At 41.7% G+C, this 22,918-nt stretch overlaps 1 protein-coding gene across 2 annotated transcripts in view; it reads left to right on the forward strand.

Annotated features, from left to right (window-relative positions):
* Positions 1-22,918, forward strand: part of LOC110529328 (disintegrin and metalloproteinase domain-containing protein 12) — a 148,149-nt gene that overhangs the window by 46,471 nt on the left and 78,760 nt on the right. For both annotated transcript variants that reach the window (XM_021611461.2, XM_021611468.2), the window contains exons 2-3: positions 5,169-5,290; positions 10,136-10,209. In XM_021611461.2, coding sequence (XP_021467136.2) covers positions 5,169-5,290; positions 10,136-10,209 — 196 coding nt within the window. The remainder of the gene's footprint in view (positions 1-5,168; positions 5,291-10,135; positions 10,210-22,918) is intronic.

A 22,918-nucleotide genomic window follows, 5' to 3' on the forward strand; every position in this document is an offset into this window, starting at 1 on the left:
TACTCTGTCTGTTTGTATACTCATTCCCCTTGACCCATTCCATATCTTGTTGGGTTACAGTCTGCATTCTGTCACGTGTGCTCCCTCTCCGGCCTCTAGTGCACCTGGCTGCTCGTTATGGGGCACACCTGTCACCATCATTACTCGCACCTGCGTGTCATCACACTTGGACTCCATCGCGACATCACACCTGGACTCCATCACTTCCCTGATTACCTTTCCAAAATATGTCAATCTCCTTTGGTTCCTTCCTCGGGTGTTATTGTTTCTGTTTCATGTCTGTGTGTTGTTCGTGTTTCTTGTTTTGTATTATGTTGCGTTTATTTACAAAAACACTTACTCCCTGAACTTGCTTCCCGACTCTCAGTGCACAATATTACAGAATACAGTCTCACCTATGGGAAGCATCAGTGCTTAAAAAATAATAATAATTCTGTCAGGTGGAATGTCGTCGGGTCCGGGAGCGGCTGCAGGCTTTCTTGTCTCAGCCGGATCGCCAGGCTCCCCTGCCTCTGCCGGCTCGTCGGGCTTGCATGCCTTCGTCAGATTGACCGGCTCCCCTGCCTCAGCCAGTCTGTCAAGTTCCTGCGTCCCAGCCAGCGACAGGTATCGTCGTCAGCAGGGATGACCTGTCCGCTCCTGATCCCCGGGATCGTCCCTTGGGTTGGTGTCCTGCGGCTGGAGCCGAACAACGCCGTGGTGGGGGTACCGTCAGTTATGTTTTCTCTCCGGCGCTCTAGGTTACCATGCTCCTGCGTCTCAGCCATATTGACGGGTTTACTTCACCTCTGCAGAGGTGTCCGGTCCGCTCCTGTTTCCCGGGATTGTCATTTTGGTCGCCTTCCTGCAGCTGGAGCCGCATTTCAGGTAGGGGGTACTGTCACGTGTGCTCCGGCCTCTAGGTCACCAGGCTGCTCGTTATGGCGCACACCTTTCACCATCATCACGCGCACATGCGCATCATCAGACTCACCTGGACTCCATCACTTCCCTGATTACCTTCCCTATATATGTCACTTCCTTTGGTTCCTTCCCCAGGCGTCATTGTTTCAGTTTCATGTCTGTGCGTTTTTTGTGGTTCTTGTTTTGTATTATGTTGTGTTTATTTATTAAAACACTCACTCCCTGAACTTGCTTCCCGACTCTCAGCGTACATCATTACACATTCAAAATGGATTAAATATATTTGTTTCTCACCCATCAACACACAATACCCCATAATAACAGTGAAAACAGTTTTCAACTCTCTCGGAAAGTTTCTAAGAGCTTTGCACAACTGGATTGTATAATTATTATTTTCAAAATTCTTTACATTGTTTTGCAGATTCTCTGTAATGAGTGCATACATTTTAATACTTTTTTCGTACTGGTCCCCCGTTGGAATCGAACCCACAACCCTGGCGCCATGCTCTACCTACTGAGCTACACAGGACAAATTGGTTATTGATCATTGCAAGACAACCATTTAAGTCTTGCCATAGATGTAATTTTAAAAAGTTATTATTTGTTTTTTTTACCCCTTTTTCGTGATATCCAATTGGTAGTTACAGTCTTGTTCGATCGCTGCAACTCTCGTATGGACTCGGGAGAGGCGAAGGTCAAGAGCTGTGCATCCTCCAGAACACAACCACAATACTTCTTGACACACTGCCCGCTTAACCCGGAAGCCAGCTGCACCAATGTGTCGGAGAAAACACTGGTGACCGTGTCAGCTTGCATTGCACCCGGCCAGGCGCTTGCATTGCCTGGCCAAACCCTCCCCTAACCCGGCAGACACCGGGCCAATTGTGTGCTGCACCATGGGTCTCCCAGTTGCAGTCGGCTGCGACAGCAGATGAACTCAAACCAGGATCTCTAGGACTTTGATGCATTGCCTTAGACCACTCCACCACTTGGGAGGACCTGCCTTAGATTTGCAAGCAGATTTAAGTCAAAACTGTAACTTGGCAACTCAGGAACATTCACTGTCTTCTTGGTAAGCAACTCCAGTGTAGATTTGGCCTTGTGTTTTAGGTTATCGTCCTGAAAAACTCCCCAGTCCTTAACGATTACAAGCATACCCATAACATGATGCAGCCACCACTATGCTTGAAAATATGGAGAGTGGTACTCAGTAATGTGTTGTATTGGATTTGCCCAAAGCATAACACTCAGGACAAAAAGTTTGTTGCTTTGTCACATTTCTTGCAGTATTACTTTGGTGCTTTGTTGCAAACGTTGTTGCAAATGTTTTGGAATATTTGTATTCTGTACAGGCTTCCTTCTTTTCACTCTGTCAATTAGGTTATTATTGTGGAGTAACTACAAATGTTGTTGATCCATTCTTAGTTTTCTCCTATCACAGCCATTAAACTCTGTACCTGTTTTACACTCGCCGTTGGTCTCATGGTGAATTCTCTGAGCAGTTTCCTTCCTCTCTGGCAACTGAGTTAGGAAGGATGCCTGTATCTTTGTGGTGACTGGGTGTATTGATACACCATCCAAAGTGTAATTAATAACTTTACCCTGCTCAAAGGGATATTCAATGTCTGCTTTTTATTTTACTCATCTACCAATAGATTCCATTCTTTGTGAGGCATTGGAAAACCTCCCTGGTCTTTGTGGTTGAATCTGTGTTTGAAATGCGCTGCTCGACTGAGGGACCTTACAATTAACTGTATGTGTGGGGTACAGAGATGAGGTAGTCATTCAAAAATCATGTTAAACACTATTATTGCACACAGAGTGAGTCCTTGAAACGTATGACTTGTTCAGCAAATTTTTACTCCTGAACTTATTTAGGTTTGCCATAACAAAGTGGTTGAATAGTTATTGACTCAAGACATTTCAGCTTTTAATTTTTAATGAATTTGTAAAAATGTCTAAAAACATAATTCAACTTTGATATTATGTGATATTGTGTGTTGGCCAGTGACAAAATATCTACATTTTATCCATTTAAAATTCAGGCTGTACAGTCAAGGGGTGTGAATACTTTTTGAAGGCACTGTACGTACTCAAATGGACAGCTTTCTCAAGTACTGCATTTTCTGTGTGTGTCTAGCTTGTCTAACTAGCTAACTGTGTATTACCCCCGGTGAATTCACATTACTAGGAGGGTAAAGAAGTTTTTTCGATGCTGAAAATAATAGATTTACAATAGAACAAAACATTGTGGGAGAAAGAGCTTCATATTGATTCCCAGTATAACAGAGTAAGAGCTTTAATGTACAGCACAGCAATAGGTTGGTTGGTGCAGTAGTGCTGTTGAGAGATATTGGTAAAGCTGTGTTCCCGGTGAGCTGTGTGAAACCATCCATTATTGATGTTGTGTCTGTGGTCTTACTGCAGAACAGATACCCTTTGGGGACACCACTGTTTCACAGTAGAATAATAGAGAGCTTGCATTGTGTTTGGAAAAGGCAATATCAAAAGGTAATATGTCTACAGTGTTGTACAATTTGTCTGAGGGCCTCTTTATTGTCTTTTCAAAAAATGGATCTGTGTCGTAGTTCTATTTAATGTGAATGTTTTTTTTTTACCAATAGTAGGTCAGTTTGGTTCACTCAAGTAAACTAAAACCCTTACATAAATGGGGCACTTAGTGTGTAATAAATTCAAGGTCATTTAAACAATAGAGCAGTTTTCCCCAAATGCTATCGATTTTTGGGGGGTTGGACATAAATGTCTGTAAAAAATACAAAAGCAAATCAGTGATTTTAATTTTGGAAATCTGTTCCAAAGTATTTCCATCCATAATAGCGAGATATATGTGATCGTATACAAATGTAAGCAAGGTTTGAAAAAATTATGTTTTAGTCAAGTATTATACACTATATACTGTACACAAGAGTATGTGGACACCCCTTCAAATTAGTGGATTTGGCTATGTCACCCACACCCGTTGCTGACAGGTTTATAAAATCGAACACACAGCCATGCAATCAACAGACAAAAAATTGGCAGTAGAATGACCTTACTGAAAAGCTCAGGGATTTTTGTTGGGAGAAACCCAAGAAATGGGTTTCCATGGCCAAGCAGCCGCACACAAGCCTAAGATCACCATGCGCAATGCCAAGCATGTAAAGCTCGCTTCCATTAGACTCTGGAGCATTGGAACTGCTTTCTTTGGAATGATGAATGAAGCTTCACCATCTGGCAGTCCGATGGACGAATCTGGGTTTGGAGGATGACAGGAGAATGCTACCTTCCCGATTGCATTGTGCCAACTGTACAGTTTGGTGGAGGAGGAATAATGGTCTGGCTTTTTTTCATGGTTCTACTAGGCCCCATAGTTCCAGTGAAGGGAATCTTAATGCTACAGCATATAATGGCATTCTAGACGATTCTGTGCCAACTTTGTGCCAAAGGTTTGGGGAAGGCGCTTTCTTGTTTCAACGTACAAATGCCCTCTCGCACAAAGCGAGGTCCATACAGAAATGGTTTGACGAGATCGGTGTGGAAGAACTTGACTGGCATGCACAGAGCTTGGACCACAACCCCATAGACCACCTGCGGGATGAATTGGCACGCCGACAGCGAGCCAGGCCTAATTGCCCAACATCAGTGCCCGACCTCACTAGTGCTCTTGTGGCTGAATGGAAGCAAATCCCCGCGGCAATGTTCCAACATCTAGTGGAAAGCCTTCCCAGAAGAGTGGAGGCTATTATAGCAGCAAAGGGGCAACCAACTCCATATTAATGCCCATGATTTTGGAATGAGATGTCTGACGAGTAGGTGTCCACATACTTTTGAGCTTTGGTCACTTTGCAGTCTACAAATTGTTTGTAATTATTTTCGCCCCCCTGACCATCTGCTCAAAAAAAATCACTCCGCAGCTGAATCTAGTTGATGAACCATTCAATAGAGCAACACATTTTACTTGAGGTGGCCTGAAGCTAAATGATGAAACAATCACATGTTCAAAAGACTAACATTTAAAGTATGATAACAATGTTATGTCATTCTCCATAATCTCATGGTTGACTGCCGCCACAACCATTGAAGTCAGGTGTTATGTAATTCTCATTGTACAGTAATATACATGCTCTCAGTTAGGCCTCCTCAGGTCAAGTGATAGCAGTACTTAACAGAGACCAGATAGACTCGCGCTAACCATACCCACTCAGTACAAACCATTTCCATTGATTACATCACATCATTAATCACTGTTATTGATCTTTTAACAGGGAAAAGCTTGGACCAGAGTGTGCTGCACAGTGCTGTCCCTAAGCCCCAACGCTATGACACCACGGTACCTCTCCTGCTGGAAGGGCGGCAGCGCAAACCACTCAGCCAGCTCAAGTCCAGGGTAAATATTCATAAAGCGGCCACTTAGTGGCCTTGGCTAATGCTAATAAGCTGCTCCTACTATAGATCAGCCAAGCGCAGATGCTAGCCTGCCTGCTCACTTGCATCAGGTCTCCTGTGTTGTTCCAGTCGTGAGCTCCTAATAATTCCCCATTTCTGTTTATCCTCGGCTGATTCCCCTTTGTGCTTTCTCCTCAAAGCTTGCTCCCTGCGGCGTTGAATGGCCCCTCTGTTGTTTGTTTAGTATGAGCTAGGCCCTGAGGCTCCACACACTGTGAAATTATTCCCCCAACTCGCCAGGCTCCTATACTCTACAAATCAGCAGTGCATGAAAAGCAACATTTTGAAATGGTTTACCACTGGCAGAAGACTGCCTTTTCCCCCCTAAACTGTCTGGTTTTGTAACAAAGTCAGGTAGCAACCGGATTTGAAACCATCTAACAATTGTGCTAAAATGCATTGGAAGGGTGAGCGTAGTTGCGGATGGCTAGCAAATGCACCCTAACACTTGTTATCCTTGACATACCAGAACTGTAAGCAAAGATATACAAGACCTATTAGACTTTCTTTCTATGAACCATGTGTAATGCCTGAAATCCATTGAGTTATTAAAACCAGGTAAATCAGCACATTTAATCTCTGCTATTACATGGGGTCTCTAACCAATTAAGCATGTTCTGCATGCTGGTTTTAGGGTATATTAGGGTAGCTTCAGACGGGGAAACCCGATGCGTTCAGCCCACTAGGACTTGGGCAGAGAAATACATTTTTGAAATCCGGGATCCCCCACCTTCACCATAGGGAAACCATTCCCGACAAGGGAAACGCGTGGGTGTTGAGTAGTACTCCCAGAATATTTAAAACAGCCATGGCTTTCCAAGATTTATCCCTCAGATTATACATGAGTGGATAGATTTTTCCTAGCTGGAGGAAATACCACACCCTCTGAGGGGGTGTTTTTTTTCTATGTTAGTGTCTCAATTACACACTCTCCCTGAATGCTGAGCTTGTGCTTTACTTGGCTGACATGGGGAGGGTATTAGCAAATCAACAAAATCTCTGAAATGAGAAGGAGTCATGAGAGCTGCCAGTGATGCACCAGTAATTCATCAGAATGTGTTATATTATAGCTTTGTCTGGAACAATGAAGAGATTCTAGTTATTTAGTTAGGACAGAATTTTGGTGAAAGTTAATTAAATTTTATTAGAGAGGTATTCCATTGTCATGACACTACATAATCAATTGAGTTTGACAACAATGTGTATTTGTATAGCTCACGAGCCAGCTGTTATAGCCATGTTGACCATTCCAACATATTATTGAGTTTAACAATGATTGAGTTGGTTATTTTATCAGAGATGATACCAAACTCATTTTTCCTTCCACCCCTTTAGTTTTTCTTGAACTGTTCTCGGTGCCACAAGAAGTAGCAAGCCAATATCTTGGTGGTGGTGAGTCAGGACAATTGGGTAATGACCTGACATGAACCGCCCTGACTTCTAAACCACAAATGGACCCACAAACTATACAACTCTATGCACAAGGACTACTTTTAACAATTTCTACTGAACATTTTACAAAAACACGTTCACTTGAAGACCAGTGCAGATACAACATTTGTAACAGAACGACGGCACCAACAGCACAAACCGTCATTTGATTACCAAACTTTACATCTGCACAGTTCAAGTAAATATGTTTTTGTAAACTTTTCTGTGGACATTGTTAAATAGTGTTGTATGGTTTGTTTAGCTTTGCAGTCTTTGGTTTTTGTTTGGCATACATTTTAAAGTGAAAAATATGAGTCTCAGTATCACTCTGTTACGATGGATTTGCCCTTATCTGACTGGGACAAAATACTGGTTGTTCTGTCTCTGCCTGTCTATCTTTATCTCTGCCTGTCTATCTTTATCTCTGCCTGTCTGTCTATCTTCATCTCTCAAGGTGCCGCCAAAATGCCTGGCTGCTTGTCTGTGTACCTGCTTCTACGTGGGTAGTAAAATAGTTCAAATGACAACATGACCTTTTCCTAGCAGGAGGCTCTCCATCCCTGTGTGTGTGTGTGTGTGTGTGTGTGTGTGTGTGTGTGTGTGTGTGTGTGTGTGTGTGTGTGTGTGTGTGTGTGATACAGTATCTGATCGCCTGTCATAAACTGTGCGACAGACAGAGATCCCCAGCTGCTGTCAAGCCCCCCTTTTCCCATGGGCCAGTTCGGTCATAGCTCATGAGTGTTAAAAAGGCAGGAGGTCTGGGGAAATTAGTGTCAGGGTCAGAACTCATGAGTGTTAAAAAGGCAGGAGGTCTGGGGAAATTAGTGTCAGGGTCATAACTCATGAGTGTTAAAAAGGCAGGAGGTCTGGGGAAATTAGTGTCAGGGTCATAACTCATGAGTGTTAAAAAGGCAGGAGGTCTGGGGAAATTAGTGTCAGTCAGCACTGAAATATGCAGACAATCATCAAAATGTTGTTCTTGCACTCAAGGAACAACACTGCTTGCTCTGCAAAAACAGAAATGTTTTTGCTGTTGATTTTTGACCAACATCAACCTGACATGGTAGATTATTGCTGTAGACCTAAAGTGGATTTTTTAAATTTCATGTTCAACATTAGATCATTTTTTACATTACTGTTGATCTTTTATAAACGTCTCTAATTTTCTGAATGAACAGAGTCCAGTTTTTAACCTAACTATGGGAAATCATGAAAGGTACTAACGGAGGTGTCTATGACCTGGTCATCCTCGGATGGAGAATTAGTAACGGAGAGGCACCATACATACACTAAATCAGATCAAATGTTATTAGTCACATGCTCCGAATACAACAGGCGTAGGTAGACCTTACAGTGAAATGCTTACTTAACTAACAGTGCAGTTTCAAAAAATATGGAGAAGAATAAGAGATAAATGTAACAAGTAATCAAAGAGGAGCAGCAAAAAATAACAATATATACAGGGGGGTGCCGGTACAGAGTCTATGTGCGGGGGCACCGGTTAGTTGAGGTAGTGTCTACAGTTGAAGTCGGAAGTTTACATTTGTTGTCCTTAAGCCATTTTGCCACAACTTTGGAAGTATGCTTGGGGTCATTGTCCATTTGGAAGACCCATTTGCGACCAAGCTCTAACTTCAAGACTAATGTCTTGAGATGTTGCTTCAATATATCCACATCATTTTCCTGCGTCATGATGCCATCTATTTTGTGAAGTGCACCAGTCCCTCCTGCAACAAAGCACCTCCACAACATGATGCTGCCACCCCCGTGCTTCACGGTTGGGATGGTGTTCTTCGGCTTGCAAGCCTCGCCCTTTTTCCTCCAAACATATGGCCAAACAGTTCTATTTTTGTTTCACCAGACCAGAGGACATTTCTCCAAAAAGTACCATCTTTGTCCCCATGTGCAGTTGCAAACCGTAGTCAATTTTTGCAAAATGTCCTTGTTTTTGAAAGAAAATCATTTTTTTGTTTGACTATTGTCGCTGGAAACGGCTGATTTTTTTATGGAATATCTGCATAGGTGTACAGAGGCCCATCATCAGCAACCATCACTCAGCTAATCCAAGTTTACAATTTTAAAAGGTTAATTGATCATTAGAAAACCCTTTTGCAATTATGTTAGCACAGCTGAAAACTGTTCCTCTGAGAGTTCCTCTGTCCAGTGTCCATCTTCTTTTGCCCATCTTAATCTTTTCTTTTTATTGGCAGTCTGAGATATGGCCTCTTCACTGTTGACATTAAGACTGGTGTTTTGTGGGTACTGTTTAATGAAGCTGCCAGTTGAGGACTTGTTTATTTATTTCACTTTAATTTAACCAGGTAGGCAAGTTGAGAACAAGTTCTCATTTACAATTGCGACCTGGCCAAGATAAAGCAAAGCAGTTCGACACATATAACAACACAGGAGTAAAACAAACATACAGTCGATAATACAGTAGAAACAAGTCTATATACGAGTGAGGCTGTTTCTCAAACTAGACACTCTAATGTACTTGTCCTTTTGCTCAGTTGTGCACCGGGGCCTCCCACTCCTCTTTCTATTCTGGTTAAAGCCAGTGTATGCTGTTCTGTGAAGGGAGTAGTACACAGAGTTGTAAAAGATCTTCAGTTTCTTGGCAATTTCTCGCATGGAATAGCCTTCATTTCTCAGAACAAGAATAGACTAACGAGTTTCAGAAGAAGTTCTTTGTTTCTGGCCTTTTTGAGCCTGTAATCAAACCTGCAAATGCTGATGCTCCAGATACTCAACTAGCCTAAAGAAGGCCAGTTTTATTGCTTCTTTAATCAGTACAACAGTTTTCAGCTGTGCTAACATAATTACAAAATATTGTTCTAGTGATAAATTAGCCTTTTAAAATGATAAACTTGGATGAGCTAACACAACATGCCATTGGAACACAGGAGTGATGGTTGCTGATAATGGGCCTCTGTACGCCTACCTAGATATTCCATTTAGAAAATCTGCCGTTTCCAGCTACAATAGTCATTTACAACATTAACTACGTCTACACTGTATTTCTGATCAATTTGATGTTATTTTAATGGGCCAAAAATGAGTCTTTCTTTCAAAAACAAGGACATTTATAAGTGACCCCAAACTTTTGAATGGTAGTGTATGTGCTCATCAAAAAGTCAGCTGTCATGGCTAGAGTCCAGAGCTTTCCCTGTTCAGGTTACGTAGTCAGGAAAACAGGGCCCTAGTCATGACAACCACCAAAGCAATGGATCTGGGAACTGGAATCCCTCTTCCTGGCCCTTTCCCAGCATGCCCACATACTTCCTGTCCAGTATATGTCAGCCGTGCTGGGTGTGCCCCATCCCCTCACCTCTGGTGTCCTGTGTTTGTGTTCTAGAGTCATCCTGCATCACTGAAGCTGGTGGTGGAGGCGGAAGGTGAACAACTGGTCCTGGCACTAGAAAAAAACCAGTAAGTCATCATTCTATATTCCACTGCACATCCTAAAGTCCTACATCAGACCTTCATCACTACAGGCATCTCGGCTTCCAAAGGAATATGGATGTTTTGGGGACTAGTGAAATGGTTTGTTTTGAATTTGGGAAGATGCAAGTACATTAACATATGGAGTAAACAATGATCAGATGTGTTGCTTTTCAGCTAGCATATGCTGAGCCCGTGGCTGTAGTAAGAGCTATGGGAAACGATTCTACAGTATGAGGGCAGATACAGTTTCATGGAGGGGAAGAAATATTTCACTTAACAAATGTCGAGGCACTTTTATGGTTTAGTCTCTCTGAAGAGTTGAGTGATGATAGTTGATAAAGAATGAGGGTGAAGTGGACTCGAGAGGTTGTTTTTTTCTCTCAACACCTTTTTCTCTTCCAGACTGTGGAATATAACACCAGGCATGAGAACTGGGAATCCTGTGGAGTATTTGTGAAATCAACTGCATATATATACACACTGTTCATATATATACAGTACAAGCTAAGCATTTCCAGAAGCAAGGAGACTTGGGCCAGGTATTAGGTCTGAAGCAGCCATAGGCCTTCACGTATTTTATACTTGGCTTAATCATTGCGTTTGCATGTGTAACTTACAGTCCTTGGCTTGGACACTGTGCAGGAGACATGATCTCCCTCCAGTTAGTTTAGTCTGCCAGGTTTGATGGACCACCATAGATGCATAGACTACACCAGTAGGGATAAGACCCCTGAGATCTATCAGATTTCACTGCAACGCTACTGAGATAGTACATACACTTTGACATTAGGATATTCTCATGGATTTTGTGAACTGCACTCACTCCCATCACTCCTTTGAAACACACCCACTATTAACATCAAAACTCTGATTTTCCTCATCACCTCACTTCTACTGTCCAACTTAATATGTGTCCCTGACAGAATTCCCACCACCCTATTCCTAAAAATAAAAAATCCCACCCAACTACCCTACCCGCATCGCCAACCTTGGTGACCCGTGTGTCAGCTTTGAGAGATAAGCCAGCCCAGGAATTCCCTTCCGTCTGTCCTCCTCCCTGCCTCCCTCCAGATGTGTCCGCTGATGTCTGTCTCACGTCTGTACCCAGACACAGGTGGTGTGTGACCTCTGCATGCTCTCTGTGTGTGCACTGTGCGGGGTTGTACCCTCCCTGCCTTCTCTGTAGGATCAGGAGGTAGGAAGAACCTCTGAGCCAGCACAGAGTAGTAGTTTGCTCTCTCAGTTTGTGGTGTATAACACCACAATATGCTGCAAATGTCCACTTAATAGCTTTCAGTGTTAAGTATGAAGGTTCTATTATCCTAAGAAATTAGTTTAACCAATAAATTAGCTGCACTGTAGACAGACAGATCTAAGCGACAGGTAGAGCAGGAAGTACCCTGAAATGTATAGAAATTCTGGTATGCATTCTATAAGAGTTTGTGTTTTTTTGGTTTTCAGTAAGAGTGAGTTGGTCAACTGAATTAAAGGACCTGTTTAGTAAGTGGATGTGTTCTGGGCTGAGTTATGCAAGGTTTACTTTAAGTGGTGGGTTTTTTACAGAGTTCTGCTGAGTCCATAAGGTTTCCTAATTTGGTTTTCCTCAAGTGCACACCTGGTCCAGGGCCAATCTGAAAAGATCTAGCTCTACCAAAAGTAAACAGAATAGCAAATCTAATTAATAAACCAATATGTTAGCTAACAGCCCTCTGACACAACAGTCTGGCCTAGAGCAAGTATAGAGCTGTTCAGGCTGTGTGTTTGTTCATTGATTATCATCAATAGATTGATTCCTCTATCCTCTCAGCTAGAAGCACTCACAACCTGTGTAGCATTAACAGTATTGTAAGACCAACTCAGTGACCTTGTGGTTAGTGTCTGTCCAGAGATTGGAAGGTTGGGAGTCCCTGGCCGAGTCATACCAAAGACTATAAAAATGGGACCTGATGCATCTCGGCTTGGCCCTAAGGAGATAGATTGGGGGAAGGCCCTGTGATAGACTAGCGTCTTGTCCATGGGGTGTACTTGTACATCAAGCTGCCTCATGCTACAGAAACAGGAGATACTAATTTGAGCTGTTCTGGCTTGCACAAGCAAAGGCTACTTCCAGTTATTGAGTCTCTCTAAAGTAACAGCCCAAACCTACTTCAACTTTTTCCTTTGGTTTCTCCTGGAAATATTTGACCCAAAAAAGCGGTCAATTTGGAGTTGGACCTGCATGTTCTGTCTGAGCTTGATGTTGGCTCTCTGTCAGCTCTGTACCTGAGCAACAGACTGAGAAATTAGGCTGATGCATCTGGCCTCATTGGATCCTGGCTCTCATTTATTCCCATTTCTCTGTTTAGCTTTTGGAGGGTGTGTGTATGTGTGTGTGTGTCTGCCAGCAGAGCTGTTTTTATTTATTCAGTCTGAGTGGAGTGCCTCCCAGCTCCTGAAGCAGCACCCACCGGATCATTGTTTCAATGTATTCAAGGCTTCAGATATTGATTTTTTTTAATGGAATTTTCTGTCATTAGTCAGGAACAGAGTGAAAAATACAAGAAACTCACAACGGCCCACACTTCATGCAGACACCAAGCTGTGTAAAAACAAAATGGATCCGATTATGCAAATCATGAAGGACAGAGTAGTGAGAGGATGAAGAAAGATTGACTGAAGGAGGAAGGTTATAAGTCTTACACTTGGCTTTGGTTATGTCGATACTTTTTGATGAGGTCTAGACCTTAACATGCCAGTTTTAGTCGCTCTTGATGGCAGGGGCCTGAACAATTGCAGTTTTCAGGCAATACATGACTACTACAAGCAGTACTGAGACTATAGAGAAATAGTGTTCTGAATCCATAGGGGGACTCAAAGGTCAAAGGTGATAATAGCCGTGATCTAGAGCATGTTAGACAGCCTCTCATGATGTCAGTCCTATGAGACATTACACTGATTAAAGACTGCAACTGTAGGAAGAAAGAATGTGTGTGCATGTGTGCGTGCGTGCGCTACCTGGTCTCATAGACTAGGCGTAACATAGTAAATGTAAATCCGAGGACACTCAAATTAGTATGATATGTGACGTTTGGTATGGTTACATAAGACAGAAGGTTACTTAAGGCAAGAAACAAAAGGAGGGTGGTTGGTCGGGGTGGATGGATGGATAGGACCCAAAGGTTGCGTGTTCGAATGTCATCATGGACAATTTAGCATTTTAGCTAATTAGCAACTTTTCAACTACTTTTTAGATTCTTTGCAACTATTTGGCATGTTAGCTAACCCCTCCCCTAAACCTAATCTTAACCATTTAACCTAACTCCTAACCTTAACCCTAACCCCTACCTCTAACCCCTAGCCTAGCTAACGTTAGCTAGCTAGCTAGCTTATGTTAACCCTTTAACCTAACTCCTAACCTTAATCCTAACCCCTACCTCTAACCCCTAGCCTAGCTAATGTTAGCCAGCTAGCTAATGTTAGCCAGCTAGCTAATGTTACCATTAGCCACCTAGCTAACATTAACCACAACCAATTGGAAATTCATAACATATCATACATTTTTGCAATTTCGTAACATATTGTACATTTTTGAAATTCTTAACACATTATACATTTACATATTTGTTCATATCATATGAATTGTAATTCGTAACATATCATACGTAATTGATTATGGACATCCACAAATTAATACATACTATACTAAACGGAACATATCATACGAAATGGAGTGTCTTGAATTTACGTACAGAATAATATGAAATGCTCTGAGACCAGGTTGATGTGTGCCGGCTAGGTTGAGTGGATTTTGAGAAATTGTCTTGTCAGGAAGAGTTCCGTTTCATACTGTTCAATTTTCCAATTTTCCTAGTACATTCATTTGATTCAGGTCATGCTGTACTTTTTGGTGTTGCAAAGCTTTTAGTATGTAACTGCACATAATTTCAGCATTAGGCATCTACAGTAATGATACAGGAAATTCTCAGACAACAGAATAACTTTTTAATGTCTTCATTCATTTCTCTTATCTGGGCCAGCTCCTGAAAGATTTGTCTTGAATTCATTCGACAGCTCAGTTGTTGACAGAATACTTTCCCATGAAGACATTTCCTCAAATACTTTTCTGCCAGGAAGGAATAGGAGATTGGGGATCCTTCACAAACACAGGTCACTGTTAAACAACATCATTATGGCTGCCACAAACATCCCCATAGCAACATCCTCCTCAAGACTGTCATGATTAGCAGGAGATGAGTTCAGATGAGGCCCCGTATGTGCTGTACCAAACAGAGAAGAGGACTGACAATGTCATGATCTCAAACAACCACCAGTACTAGACTTGGAGTACATCATTAGTGGAGAAGCTCATTGACAAGAGGAAGACCCTGGACAAAGAGAGCGCTGGTGTCCTTAGCTGGGTAATTGGATCTGTCAAATCAGAGATATGTCTTCGTCGTGTGTCAGAGTTATTTCAGTAGCACGGGTCCAGTTGATAAGGAATTAGTGGTTAGCTCGTTCGCCTGTCAACTCTGCAGCATAATGGGGTGGTTTTAAGCGCTCCCTTACAGCTCAGTGTAAACACTGTAATGATTGCTTTCCAGGCAGACTAAACAAACACTACAGCGACCTAGTGACCTGGCAGGTCTCGAGACAAGACAACTACCATGACTATGTCTCTAAGAGCAGCACAGGACATTAGCAGCATTGCGTCTCTTCGCCAAGGATTTAATCCCTGTCTCTCAAATGTTCACTATTTTTTGCTTTCACGCTCTTTCATTCTCTCCCTCTCTTTCTCTATGTCTTTCTCACTCTATCCAATCCATCCCATCCTTGGTATGGACCTCCAGTGGCAGATGAATATGGTAGGAAGAGTGGTGGGTGTGTGTGTGTGTGTGTGAGGGAGTATGTGAGCAGCCCGTCTCTCTAAAGACCAGCTCTTCCCAGAACCTTTCCCCTCTCCACAGGCGACTTGCGACCTGATTCGAGCCACCAGTGGGGGATTTGGACCAGGCTGCTGTGTCGGGTGCCAACACAGTGTGCCCTCAGCAGTACTCTCTGTCCCCGTTGCCAAACCCCCGTTGCACTATACCAGTCACAATCCATTTGCGTAGCGTTGCTGGGTTAAATTGTACAAAACGCTCTTAGCCTTTGGTATGAAGTACATTTTCGTCCATGCGTGCATTTTAGCCTTAGTAAATACACTGAAGTATATTAGAGAGGATTTGTTGATACAAAGTAATGTAATGCATCCATACCAATAAAGGCTCCGTGACTTTTAGATTGAATTCTTTCCGTTAGACTTACTCTACTCTGCATTGATTAGGTACTATTTCTGGCAATGTCTTGGGTTGTGAAATGGAACACTTGGCAGTGGGTGGCTACCCCATGAGTGTTTGCAGTTGTGCAAGCGTCAATGACAATTCCCCCACTGCTAAAATAAATAACATTTCCAATACAGAATTAAACTGAGTGGATTTGTCTCTTTTCAAATTACATGTGCAGAAGCTTCAGTTATCCCTAAGCTTAGAACATTAATTATTGATAGTCTTATTGCTTCTTGTGGTCTTTTTTAATTAGTAGATCAGAAAGAATGAGAGAAAGTTCAGGGGGCAATACAGAGTGCCCTTGGGAAGAGTTGCCTGCTACTTAAAGGACAAAATAACTAGGGCTGGGAAATGCCAGGGACCTCATGATACGATAATATCATGATACTTAGGTGCCGATACGATATGTATGGCAATTCTCACGCTACCCATGATTCTATATGTATTGCGATTTGATGTTCCAAACATATTTCTCACTATAATGTCTGCTGCAGAGAGATGAGAGAGCATGAGAAAATTCGTTTTGATCAGTCATGGAAATAAAAGTGCTGAAAACACGTTGGCTCGCTATTTAAAAAGAAGATGGAGAACAAGCTATAAGATGAAAAATACTGCCGTTTTGGCGCAAGTACAACCGACTAGCGCTGGCTAATGCTACCTAGCAAAGCATAAATATATATAATAATTTTTACTAATCGATACTTGGAGTCAAAGTATTGATAAAATATCGTCCCCATATCACTAAAAAGAACAGAAGGAGGAATCCCTTGGTGTTCAGGGATAAGAGAAGAATATTCCATTTCTGTATTTGCATGAGGTAGACCTTAAGCCAAGCTCAGACTGGCCCTTGTTCTCTATTCATCTCTCTGTGGGAGTGTTTTTCCAGATGGATTGTGGGATATATGCCCTATGTTTCGTGGAGGAGCCATGGCTTTGGAGCCATGGCTTTGCAGCCAGCTTTTCTACTGGACATCTGGACAATGGGGATGGAAGAGCTGGACAACCTGTTTACAGCACTATGGGCTATGGCCACTCACAACAACAGCTGATTCGAGCCTCTGGTTATCCATCTTTTTGGTTGTCTGATAGAGTTCCCTACCGAGGTTACAAACTTTCCTGAAATAACAGATTTTCAGGACTACACAGGGACATGGTTTGTCCTGTCTCTGCAGTGTTGTCAACCATACATTAAACAGAACAACACTTTCTCTCCGGTTCTAAGACAGTTGACTGTTAGCTGAGTAGTTTAAGGCAAGCCTCTAACATTCTAGATGTTCCAAATTTATTTCAGGCTTACATCCTCTCCTTGAGATTTCTAAAACATATGACATCACCTCTTGCTGCTCCCGTCTGGCTATTTTTAGGAAACAGTCATCGTAGCAAGGATGTTGTCAAGCCACTTAGCAAAAGTGTTTGTGTGTGTGCTTTCTTGTGTCTGCATTTCTCATCTACCTGAGAGAACATTTGGTGGGACGTCACCCAATTTTCATGCTTTTAACCTTACATATATGGGTTCCTTGTCAGGGTTGTTAGCTTGCAGAACGGTTGAAGTCCTGCGAGCATCAGCAGTTTGTGGTTCGCGCTTGAGAACATTACAGAGAGTAAGTGCCTTCAAATGAGACTTGGGATGTGATGCATTCTCTGCCGTGCCCAACGGCCTCACAGAGCAAACCCCTGCTTTTAAAAATCACACTGATAGATATGGTGTCAGTGAAATTAACTACAGGTGTAAAATCTTAATTTGACCTCTCTTTTGTTGCTGAGAATTTTCCTGCATCGCAGGAAATGCAGATGAGCTTCGTGATTTACATAAATTCACTGAAAACCAGCACTAAAAAACAGTTCTATTAACAGTATTGCACTTTTCATATAGCTTACTTTAGGCAGCTAATAGCCTAACTGCCGATCAAGTAACATTATGGACTAAACGTTCAAATCATGTTTCTGCAGGATTATTTTGCTGTGACAACATTGGTCAAATTGAGATCCTACATCTGTATTGCTGTGTAGGCAAGTGCAAAACATATGGTAAGTTATGTAGGGCTTTTTCCTTCTCTTGCTTTGGGACTGGGGCGCTAGATGTTAATGGTGAATAATGTTCCTATTTATCTGGATCAGCGGGAAAGGAAGACATCCTGGAGAGTGAGGGAATGCATTATTTTTGTCTGCTACTATAGAGATCTCTAGAGATGGTATGATTTGCATGTACATTATATATTGCGTTCACGTGCATTTGTCTCTGACACAATGCGAACATTACAATGTGTCATTATGTTAAATTTCCTGGCCTAGTATATCCGGTTGCACAGCCCAAATCTATCCTGGGTCGACTGTATCATAATCACGTTTCATATGAAGATGCAAGCCTCTTGGCCCCCTTTGCCGTCCATACCAAAGTTATAATGAGAGAACACGGTCTTAGAAATTTACAAAAACCTTTAGGGAACTACCCAACGATATACAGTAAAAGTCATAAGTTTGGACACACCTACTCATTCCAGGGAATTTTCTTTATTTTTTACTATTTTCTACATTGTAGAATAATAGAGAAGACATCAAAAGTATGAAATAACACATATGGAATCATGTAGTAACCAAAAAAGTGTTAAACAAATCAAAATATATTTTAGACTTTAGATTATTCAAAGTAGCCACCTTTTGCCTTGACAACAGCTTTGCACACTCTTGGCATTTTCTCAACCAGCTTCACCTGGAATGTTTTTCCAACAGTCTTGAAGGAGTTCCCACATATGCTGAGCACTTGTTGGCTGTTTTTCTTTCCCTCTGCGGTCCAACTCATCCCAATCCATCTCAGTTGGGTTGAGGTCGGGTGATTGTGGAGGGCAGGTCATCTGATGGAGCACTCTATCACTCTCCTTCTTGGTCAAATAGCCCATACACAGCCTGGAGGCGTGTTGGGTCATTGTGTTGTTGAAAAACAAAAGATAGTCCCACTAAGCGCAAACCATATTGGATGATGTATTGCTGCAGAATATTATGGTTGCCATGCTGGTTAAGTGTGCCTTGAATTCTAAATAAATCACCAACAGTGTCACCAGCAAAGCACCATCACACCTCCTCCTCCATACTTCACGGTTGGAACTAAACATGCGGCGATCATCCGTTCACCGACTCTGCGTCTCACTAAGACATGGCGGTTGGAACACAAAATCTCAAATTTGGGCTCAACAGACCAAAGGACAGGTTTCCACTGGTCTAATTGCTCGTGTTTCTTGGTCCAAGCAAGTCTCTTCTTATTATTAGTGTTCTTTAGTAGTGGTTTCTTTAAAGCAATTCGACCATGAAGGCCTGATTCACGCAATGTGTCTGTTACTTGAACTCTGTGAAGCATTTATTTGGGCTGCAAATTCTGAGGCTGGTAACCCTAATGAACTTATCCTTTGCAGCAGAGGTAACTCTAGGTCTTCCTTTCCTGTGGTGGTCCTTATGAGAGCCAGTTTCATCATAGAGCTTGATGGTTTTTGCGACTGCACTTGAAGAAAATGTAAAATTTCTTGACATTTTGGAGATTTACTGACCTTCATGTCATAAAGTAATGATGGACTGTTGTTTCTCTTTGCTTATTTGAGCTGTTCTTGCCATAATATGGACTTGGTATTTCACCAAATAGGGCTATCTTCTGTATACCACCCCTACCTTGTCACAACACAACTGATTGGTTCAAACGCATTAAGAAGTAAATAAATTCCACAAATTAACTTTAAACAAGGCACACCTGTTGAAATTGAAATGCATTCCAGGTGACTACCTCATGAAGCTGGTTGAGAGAATGCCAAGAGTGTGTAAAGCTGTCATTAAGGCAAAGGGTACCTACTTTGAGGAATCTCAAATATAAAATATTTTTTGATTTGTTTAACACTTTTTTGGTTACTACATGATGTCATGTGTTTTTTCATAGTTTTGATGTTGTCACTATTATTCTACAATGTAGAAAATAGTCAAAATAAAGGGAACCTGAGTAGGTGTGTCCAAACTTTTGACTGGTACTGTTTATCCTCTAATGAACATTTATTGTGCAGAGAAGAAGTCGTAACTAAGAGACCCATGAGAGAAAGAGGTTATTGGGCTAGATCGTGCCTCTGCTGAGGTTATGTGTATCAGATTAGAGCAGCTTTATAGTCTCACAGATCTTTATCTAACATGGATATGTCAGTCAAATCACTGTCTTATCTGTCAGGCGATTCAGGTGATGTAAAGATTATGGGGACTACATGGTTCTGGCTTTGAGCTGAAACCTGTGAGCAAGAAGTGCATATGCACACAACACACACACACAGGATGGGAAGTGTGGCTCCGTCATCTACCAGATGTGCTTAGGAAAACAAGGAAGTAAGGAAATGCATCACATCACGGATAGAGGGGATTTTACCCATCTGGTGTGTAAGGCCTTGCTGAACCTGCATGGGAGCAGCAAATCAAGTGGACAAACAGAGAGAGAACAGGAACATGAAGGATGTTTTATTCAGGAAATAGATAAGCTAACTGGGGATTTGTTTTAGACTTATAATAAAATGGATATGGTCCTAAATAAGAAATGGATGTTCTATTTAAAACAGACAAGAGATTATGAAAGTTCCTGTCCAGGAGATTAATTATGGATGACTTTCAAATATTTTGGACAGTGGACTTCTAGGTTAAAGGTCAGTCAACCCTGAGAATCCTATAATCTCCCCAGTATTGGACTGTGAGAGTCAGATGTTCAGAGTCAGGGTAAATATATTTTTTAAAGCATTTATTATTCTCAGGTACTGGAGACGGAAGACAAGGTAGTGAAGCAGGGTCAGGGGTGCCAGAGCTGTTGTCAGAACAATTTACACCTTGCATATTGGGAACACAATGACCTTTAACCTGAGCCCCTTAGTTACCACAATCCTACTTCCTGTCCAGGGTCAGTGTAGCTCCAGTATTCCTGCGCGTTTCTTATGGCAATGAAGGCAGGCTCTGATTGTGCTGCAATTCTAACACGTTCAGAGAGCAGTTAGAATCATTAGGAATGAGGAAGAACTGAGGAATGTATTAATTTCAAAGTAGCTCCTGTATGTGACTTTACATTTCACCCTTAGTGAGTCCATAGTTGACATGTGCCTCTCTGGCCACCACAGCAATGACTCAAAATGCATACTCTGACAGTCCGATCACCCTGATCCTCTGTTTAAGTGGTACTGTGTAGTGGAAGACAACCTCCACCATGTTTCCAGGGTAATGAGGTGTGGGATGACAAATTGGACGATATTATCTTATTCTAGAATCAAAGCTGCATCTGTAAAAACAGAAAAGAAGTGTAATTAATAATGCCAGACATTTAAAGAGCAGAGAGTGTACTTTGGGTGGAAAGGGATTAAGGGGAAGTAATATTGTGTTTTTTTGTTGTTGTTGTTGTATTACAAGTGCTGTCTCGAACTTAAAAGGGTTCTTTGGCTGTCCCCATAGGCTGTCCCCATAGGAGAACCCTTTGAATAACCCTTTTTTGTTTCAGGGTGTTCGACATGGAACCCAAAAGGGTTCTACCTGGAATCCAAAAGCTTTCTACCTGGAACCAAAACGGGTTCCCCTATCGGGATAGCCGGAGAACTCTTTTGGAGTGTATGTGTGTCATTGCTTTCCGTCATTGGTCCCATCCACCTCCAGTGGTCTGTGTACCTCAGATGTCAATCACTCTTTCTTTATGCAGTGTCTCCATGCCTATTCGACCACATGCAAATAATGAATTGTGAAGAGGTGTCAATCTTCACAAAGACAAGAAGAAAAAAGGAATTTAAAAAACAAAGAAGTAAAGTAAGTAGAGGGAGCTCAAGGCAGAGAATCTGGATACCACTTCTATTTTCTATTCAGCCCTTTGTCTGTTTTCCCTGAAGAAAAAAAGATGTTTGGCAGAACAATGAGACCACTTTGGGGAGCAACCTTAGATTAATTGGAGAGATAGTAACCCACTGACAGTAATATTTGTGTATTTGTTTACTTTGTTCAATGAATAATAATGGGCCTCCTTCCTTTAAGATCCCCAGTCACTCATTAGTTCCGGTGTAAAACTTGTTATGAATGTGAATATGGAAGTAGCTAAAGCAGTGGTTTTGCATCTGAGCAGTGGGCAGTTACTAAACAACGCCTGGGGGTTGTTGTGGATGTGGCTGACTGGAATAAATACTTTGCCAACAAGCTTTTTCCTGCAGAGTTTGTAACAGCCTACACACACAGGAAGTTAGTTGTCACATTTAGGTCCTTATGCGTCTGAAAGGTTGACTTAATACAGTGGTTGTTACGTGACTTATGTCACTCTCATCAGCCATTACGGTACATATGCATGCCATACCATGAGGTAGCTTACAGTGTTTCTAAAATGTCATGTTTAAGCTTTTTAAGCGTAAAATGTAATGTTTAAGGCCTGAGCGGGCGTGGTATATTGTCAATATACCACGGCTAAGGGCTGTTGGTGCTGACATCAGTCCTGTGTCTTAAAAAAAAAGATTTAAGATTTAAGATTGATTTAAGATGACCATTACAGATATGCACATTGGCCCCCACTACAAAAGGGAAAGTTGGAAGAGCTGCAAAATACATTAACATGCAGCTGCATAAATGAAGAATGTGGATCTTAATAAATGTGTAAGTATTTGCACCTGTGTATTGGCTCAGGAACCATCTATGTAGAAAGTTGTGTCTGATGCGAATAAAAACATTCAAAAGCTTCTCCGTGTAGTAGTATAGTAATGAAAAGTTTACAAAGAAAATGAATTTAACACGGTCAAAAACTGTATTGCTCCATAGATTTATTATTGCCTTCTGATCTAAGCAGTGACGTCACGGATATGACATCATATGGATTAAACTAAATGAAGCATCTAGCTTATGCAAAGGGGGATTCCTATACAAATATCCATAATGGAATGTTCCAAATAGATAGAAAATATTCTCAATATTAACAAATATACAAATATTCACATAAGTAATAATACTGTAATAACTTAACATGGCAAAACACTATTTTCTGCATTATGGCTCTTACAATCTGTGTACCAAGAAGATTGATTTAGTAGATTATCTGTAATTATCTAAAGAGTAATGTTTCTAACAACCTTTGATAAAACAGTTCCGTGGTTCACTGCTTGTTAGTTATGATACTGCCTTGGGCTTCTCAGGTTCGCTTGTAACGTCATCAGCAGAACCAGAAACACATACAGTCGCTTTTTCAGAAATTAACTCTTCATGCACCCTTTTTGTGTCAAATCGCTGTAAAACTAACTAATGCTAGTTTTACATCAGTTCAAACCCACAGTACAGTTCAGGCCTAAGGGAGATTGGCATGTACTGTATGTATGTAAAGGGATCACTGTTAGATTAAGAATTTTCCTCTCTGACAATTGGCCAACTGT

This window comes from Oncorhynchus mykiss, chromosome 1 (assembly GCF_013265735.2).
Source record: "Oncorhynchus mykiss isolate Arlee chromosome 1, USDA_OmykA_1.1, whole genome shotgun sequence".
Lineage (NCBI taxonomy): Eukaryota > Metazoa > Chordata > Actinopteri > Salmoniformes > Salmonidae > Oncorhynchus > Oncorhynchus mykiss.